The 7153-nt window shown below is 37.3% G+C and overlaps 1 protein-coding gene across 1 annotated transcript; it reads right to left on the bottom strand.

The window, feature by feature from the left end:
* Positions 1-5932: 5932 nt before the first annotated feature.
* LOC139904339 (uncharacterized) lies at positions 5933-6835 on the bottom strand. The gene has a single exon (XM_071886279.1). The coding sequence runs from the start codon at positions 6833-6835 to the stop codon at positions 5933-5935; it is 903 nt and encodes a 300-aa protein (XP_071742380.1).
* Between the last annotated feature and the right edge of the window lie 318 nt (positions 6836-7153).

Here is a 7153-nt window from a genome sequence, read left to right as displayed (position 1 = left end):
GAGTACGTGGAGAGTGCGGAGATGGTGTACTAGAAGGTTCTTGAACTTCTAGATATTCTTCGTTCCTTATAGTACTCTCGAACGGATATGGGAGAAAATCGTAGTTCTCCTCTTCGGGAACATTCCAATCCCATGTTGCTTCTTCATCGAACACCACATCTCGACTTGAAATTAATTTACCATTCTTGGGATTGTATAGCTTGTAACCCTTCGAACTTGAGTCATAGCCCACGAATATGAGTTTCTCGCTTTTATCATCGAGCTTCGTCCTCTTCTGATCTGGAACATGAGCATATGCCACGCTTCCGAACACTCGTAGGTGTGAGATGCCAGGCTTCCTTCCACTCCAGGCTTCAATGGGCGTTTTGTTCTTGACGCTTCTAGTGGGCGAGCGATTTGCTAGATAGATCGCACAGTCCACTGCCTCAGCCCAAAACTCCTTAGGCATCCTTTTGCTCTTTAACATGCTCCGGGCCATATCAAGGATGGTCCTATTCTTTCTTTCCGCAACACCATTTTGTTGAGGTGAATACGGAAGAGTTAGAGGACGTCGTAAGCCATTGTTGTCGCAAAATTCCTTGAATTCTTTGGATGTGAACTCTCCTCCACGATCGGATCTCATCGCCTTTATGGTGAGACCACTTTGATTCTCCACAAACGCTTTAATCTTCTTGAACATTCCAAAAGCTTCCGACTTCTCTTTTAGAAAATAGACCCATGTCTTTCGACTAAAATCATCAATGAATAGAAGAAAATATCTATTTTTACCAAAAGACGGTGGGCTGATGGGTCCACACACATCCGTGTGAATAAGTTCTAGAGGTTTCTTCGCTCTACTAGAAGCTTCTGTTGGAAAACTGTTTCGGAAGTGCTTTCCTAGAAGGCTTCCCTCACATATTTGATCTGAATGATTAATTGGAGGCAAACCCTTCACCATTCTTTTACTTGATAATAATTTTAAGCCTCCAAAATTTAAGTGCCCGTATCTCATGTGCCAAAGCCAAGAATTATCTTTGAAACATGCTTTTAAACATCTTGGAATGTCATGTTGAATATTTAGCATAAACATCCTATTCGTTGACATTGGCACTTTAGCAATCAAACCTCCTTTTTGGTCTCTTAAAGAAAGGGTACGATTTATCATGTGAATATCATAGCCTATCTCTAAGAGTTGTCCAATACTCAGTATATTCGTCTTCATATTGGGCACATAATACACGTTAGAGATAAACTGATGCCTTCCATTTTTCAAGCGGATGAGGATCTTACCTTTGCCTTTAACCGGGACTTTAGAGGAATCTCCGAAGGTGATATTTCCACTTATTACCTCGTCTAACTCTACAAACATGCTTTTGTCACCGCACATATGGTTGCTTGCACCCGTGTCAAGATACCACAAATTTGATTCTCCGTTATCTTCACCTTTACATGCTAGTAACAAAGTGTTTTCCACGGCTTCAGTATCTTCTTGTGCAAAATTTGCTCTTTCTTGCACGTAATTGTTTGACTTCTCGCATTCCGAAGCATAGTGGCCAAATTTATGACAATTATAGCATTTGGTTTGAGAATTGTCATACCTTGGCCTTCTACTTGTGTAGCCTCTCCCGCGACCTCTTGTCGGGTGAAAATCTTGACTTCTTTCTTCATTTTTGTAAGAACTATAACCTCCACGTTTGATATATCCTTGCCCTCGTCCTCGGCCACGTACTTGACCACGACCTCGTTGACTCGTTTGATGAGTCTTTTCACTATTCTCTTCCTTGAAAGAGAGTTTTGCTTGTAAAGCTTGCTCCAAAGGCTCTTTACTTTTCTTATTAAACCTCTCTTCATGGGCTTGTAGTGAACCCATGAGTTCATCGATAGTCATTGATTCTAGATCTTTAGATTTTTCAATGGCTACGACTATATAGTCGAATTTTGAATCTAATGATCTAAGAATTTTCTCAATGACCCTCACATCACTTAAAGTTTCACCATTCCTCTTTAATTGATTGACAATCGCCAAGACTCTTGTAAAATAATCGGAAATTGATTCGGAGTCTTTCTTCTTTAAGGATTCGAACTCACCTCGTAGGGTTTGTAGTCGAACCTTTTTCACCTTTTCAACTCCCTTGTGAGAATTCTCCAAGATCTCCCATGCTTTCTTGGCGGTGGTTGCACTTGCAATTTTCTCAAAAGCTCCATCATCTACACTTTGTTGGATGATGGAAAGAGCCTTTTGATCGTTGGTCTTCAATAGCTTTTTCTCCTTGCTGAGAGAACCTTTTTCTATAGGTTCCTCATAGCCTTCCTCCACAATCTCCCATAGGTCTTGTCCACCTAGGAAGGTCTTCATTTGGATGCTCCATCGGTCATAATTATCCTTTGTGAGGCGAGGAAATGTGATGACATTGTTGGCCATCATCTTGTCGAACCAAGCTCTTGATACCAATTTGTTGGAAATAGGAGGTTATGTATATTATTTGTGGGAGAGAGGATTGATAATTTAGAAGTTTGATTGATCTTGAAAACTTTGTTTTATTGCTTATTGTTTTGCTTGATTACAAATGAGGGGTGAAGCCCTCTATTTATACTACTCAATGGAGTAGTCTAGAACTCTTTATCATCTACAAATATCTAGATATTTCCTAAGATTATCTAGATATTTCCTAAGTATTATCTTTAGATATTTTACAAGATTTTTCTACACACTTTAACTACTACATTTTTCAAGAAGTTTCTACATATTGGACTACAATCTTGATCCAAAATACTTGGTTACTTGCAAGCCCAAATCCATAGCCCAAAATCAAGTTTAATTTCCAACAGTAGCACTATAAGGTTGACTCACCAGGGACGGGGTACAGGTGTCGCTGTAGGGATCACATGAAAAGTTGACGTAGATATTGGCATTTGGTAATATTGTTTGTTTGTCTGCTTTTTTAAGCCCCTGCAATCAAATGAATAATATCTCTCAAGACTCTATTCAATAGGAACAGAAACGATTTAAGTGTTTACGGTTCTGGTTTTTTTCTGAAGACAGAATATAAACATAGTTACTGATACATGTCCAATTTGAGTTAAGATTTATATAAAAAAAAGGTAGGTACAAAGAGAGTGGGATATACAGGTCAAAAGTAGCCCAAAACGTTGCTTTTAATGCGTAAAACCTCTTAAGACATCTATGTAAAAAAGATTTCTACGGCTATTGACAATATCCTCTTCTAATCATGTTTTGACAAAACGTGTTATGGACCAACCAGTGACGGATCTTGGTTTCGTAGTCACTGGTGTCACTAGTTAAAAGTTCAAAAAAATCACACTATCCAGTGGTGTCACACACAAAAAATTACACTATCCAGTGGTATCACTAGTTAAAAACTCCGAAAATTTTCCACTTCATCGCATATTTCAGTGGTAGCCCGTGCTACCACTCAATACTATATACATCCGCCCTTGGGACCAACCCATACCGAAAACGGACTCATTTGACCCTTTACTACCCCACCCATACCGAAAACGGACTCATTTGACCCTTTACTACCCCACCCAAGTTGACATCCTTACACTTGATAACGGACTCATCTCATGACACATATTTTGAATAACTAGCAGCTCCTAATGTCAACAATGCCATGGTTATAAGATACAAATTTATTTCTTTCACTAATGTAGTATTTTCGTGGTCAGGTAGGTTTGGTGTATTCACTAGTTTTTTAAACGATTAGTGTGTTAGTTATATATATATATGAGTCCAAGGCTCTTTGGTCGCAAAATATATATTTGATCACTTTCTCCTCTTATTGTATGTTACTAACCGTATTGTTATGCGTTATACATATCGATGCCCGTACAACATTTTCTAGGTATGTATCGTTTCCCTCTTTCATACATATCTATGTGCTTTCGTTGTGTTACTTTGGTCATCTTACAATATGATAAACATGAAAAGCTTCATTACACTGAAGAAATTAAGAACACAAATTACCAACAACTTAATCTATTCCTTCCAATAGATTGATTAAACAATACAAGACAATCTTCAATCGAAGATTTCTGGAAAAGAGATTACACACACCCACAATTACACACACTTTAACACTGGAAATAACAATGAACTGGAAACTGAAACAAGTGCAATGGAAGAAGCAATAGAACAGAAACAAGGACAATCGGTTAAACACCAAAGGGACTCAAACCCTAATTTTTTGAGATGCTAACACATAAACAAATAAAATAATATATATATATAGGAGAGGAAAATGTAGGGTTGGCAGGAATGGTCCTTTGATTTGAATTTTCATCAACATCACAAACTTTATTAATTTCAACTTTTAACACTAAACACAAAGAAAACAAACAAGATTAGAAAACAAGAAAGTTACAAGGGTGAGATTGTCATTTCAACACCCTCCCTCAATCTTATCCTTGTAAATATTAACCATCCCAAGTTTATTGCAAAAGTAGTTGTGTGGGACCTTGCCTAAGGCTTTGGTGAAGATGTCTGCTACATGATCCTCAGTATTAATATAACTTGTTTTAATTAGACCAGAAATATTTTGTTTTTAGCAATATGAACATCAATTTCAAAGTGTTTTGACCTTTCATGAAAGACAGGGTTAGCAGCAAGTAAAAGAGCAGATTTATTATCACAATAAACATTTACAGGTAGTAGGTTTTTTATTTTTAGACCATCAAATAGCTTGACCACCCACATTATCTCACAAGTAGTGGCTGCTAAAGATCTGTATTCAGATTCTGTAGAGGATTTAGATACAGATTCAGATTCTGTAGAGGATTTAGATACAGTGGGTTGTTTTTTGCTTTTTCAGGCAATCAAGGACCCACCCAAGTAAAGACAATCACCTGAAACAGACTTTCTAGAATCCAAACACTTACCCCAGTCAGCTTCTGAATAGGCAGTTAAGTTAGACATACCTGGGGATCTCTTAATGAAAATGCCAGCACCTGGATTGCCTTTTAAGTACCTCAGAACCCTAAAGGCATCCTTAACATGTGATTCAAGAGGAGAGTGCATATACTGGCTTAGGCAACCAACAGCATAGGATATGTCAGGCCTAGTCATGGTTAGGTAGATAAGCTTTCCAACCAGTTTTTGATATCCACTTATATCAGTAAGAAGATGATCATTATCAGATTCAGTGGAGCTTAAGACAACACCAGGTTCAAGAGGAGTGGCCATGGGTTTGCTTTCAATCATTCTAAACTCACATAGAAGTTCAAGAAAGTACTTCCTTTGAGACATACATAGACCAGATTCAGTTTTGACCACTTCCATAGCCAAAAAATACTTTAACTCTCCTAAATCTTTAATTTTAAATTTTGATTTAAGAAAGTCTTTAACCTTTTCAATTTCACCCACACTGTTTCCAGTAACAATTATGTCATCAACATAAACCAGTAGAATCACAAAGACATCTTTCACAGATAGAGTATATAAGGAGTAATCATTAGCACTTTGCACAAAATCATACTCATTTAAAGAACAAGACAGCTTTTCATTCCACATTCTAGGGGCTTGTTTTAAACCATATAGGGACTTATTTAGTTTGCACACTCTAGAATCATTTGGGGAGAAGTAACCGTCAAGTAAAGTCATATAAACCTCTTCAGTTAGGCCACCATAAAGAAAAACATTGTTAATATCAAGTTGAAAAATGGTCCAATTATTTTGAACATCAAGATTGAGAATGCATCTAACAGTGATCATTTTTGCAACAGGGGAGAAGGTTTCTTCATAATCAATGCCCTCCCTTTGACTATATCCCTTGGCCACAAGTCTAGCCTTATATCTCTCAATCTCACCATTAGACTTGTATTTAATCTTATAAACCCATTTGGACCCAACAGGTTTTCTACCTTTAGGAAGTTCAGTTAGGGTCCAAGTGTTATTGCCATTAAGAGCTTCCATCTCATCACTCATAGCATCATTCTAGTGTTGACTCTGGGATGTTTCATGATAAGACTTTGGCTCTTCAGACTTATCAAGATTAGATTGAAAACATTTATCTTTTTTAGACAAATTTGAGTAGCAGACATAGTTGTTTAAAGGATATTTGACATTGGTATTAACCTCATAATCGTTATATTTTACAGGAAAAGTCCTTTGTCTGCTTGACTTTCTAGGGTTACCCTTTTCTTGATTAACATGTGTTTCTTGATTGAAATGTGTCTCTTGATCAGTTTCAGTTGAAGAATTGCCCTCAGGGGAAATAGATTCATTTTCTAGTGTTGTAGTGGTATCCATGCTGCCAGATGGAGAACCATGGTAACTTGAATCACTGCCACTACCCTCACTATCTATTGGGTCCCCCTCTTCATCATTGGGACTTATGGGAGAAATTGGAGTGTCAAAAACATCAAAAAAGTTTAAAGAATTTAACTCAGAACTTGTGCAAACATCTTTTTCAGAAAACATTTCATTTTTGAAAGGGAAAACAGTTTCATAAAATTTAACATCTCTAGAGAAAATGAAGGTTTTATTGTCCAAACTAAATAACTTATAACTTTTTTTGAAATTAGAATAGCCTAAAAACACACACTTTTCAGATCTTTTTCCAAATTTGTCATTTTGATTCAAAATAGAGGCATAACATAGACATCCAAAAGCTCTTAAGTGATAGAGATTAGGAGAAAATTTAAAAGTCATTTCAAAGGGAGACTTTCCAGATAACACAGAAGAGGGTAACCTGTTGATTAAGTAAACAACAGTCAAAATACTTTCAGGCCAAAACCTTAAAGGCAAATTATCTTGAAAAAGCAAAGATCTGGCAACATTTAGAAGATGTCTGTGCTTGTAACATCCCGTTTTCCTCGAATGTGATTTAAGGTACATATTTAACCTCGTTTACGTTTTACATTGTGTCTATGGTTGTTTGATCATAGTTTAAGAGTTTTAAAGTTTAAGTTGGTGGACTTACTGGTATGTTGTCGCGTTCTGAGAGGGTACATCGCGTTCCAGATCATCGCGAAACGCGATAGGAGCGATTTAAACGCGACGTGTATCTGGGAACATCCCCACAGTAGGTATATCACGTTTCATGTACTTGTATCGCGTTCTGGTATGTCGCGAACCGCGACAAAGCGTGCCCAAACGCGACACCCAAAATTCCTGGCTTCTATTTCTGCATCGCGTTCCAAAAATACATATTGC

The sequence above is a fragment of the Rutidosis leptorrhynchoides genome, chromosome 1 (assembly GCF_046630445.1).
Source record: "Rutidosis leptorrhynchoides isolate AG116_Rl617_1_P2 chromosome 1, CSIRO_AGI_Rlap_v1, whole genome shotgun sequence".
Classification (NCBI taxonomy): Eukaryota; Viridiplantae; Streptophyta; class Magnoliopsida; order Asterales; family Asteraceae; genus Rutidosis; species Rutidosis leptorrhynchoides.
This window is presented reverse-complemented; position numbering and strand designations above follow the sequence as displayed.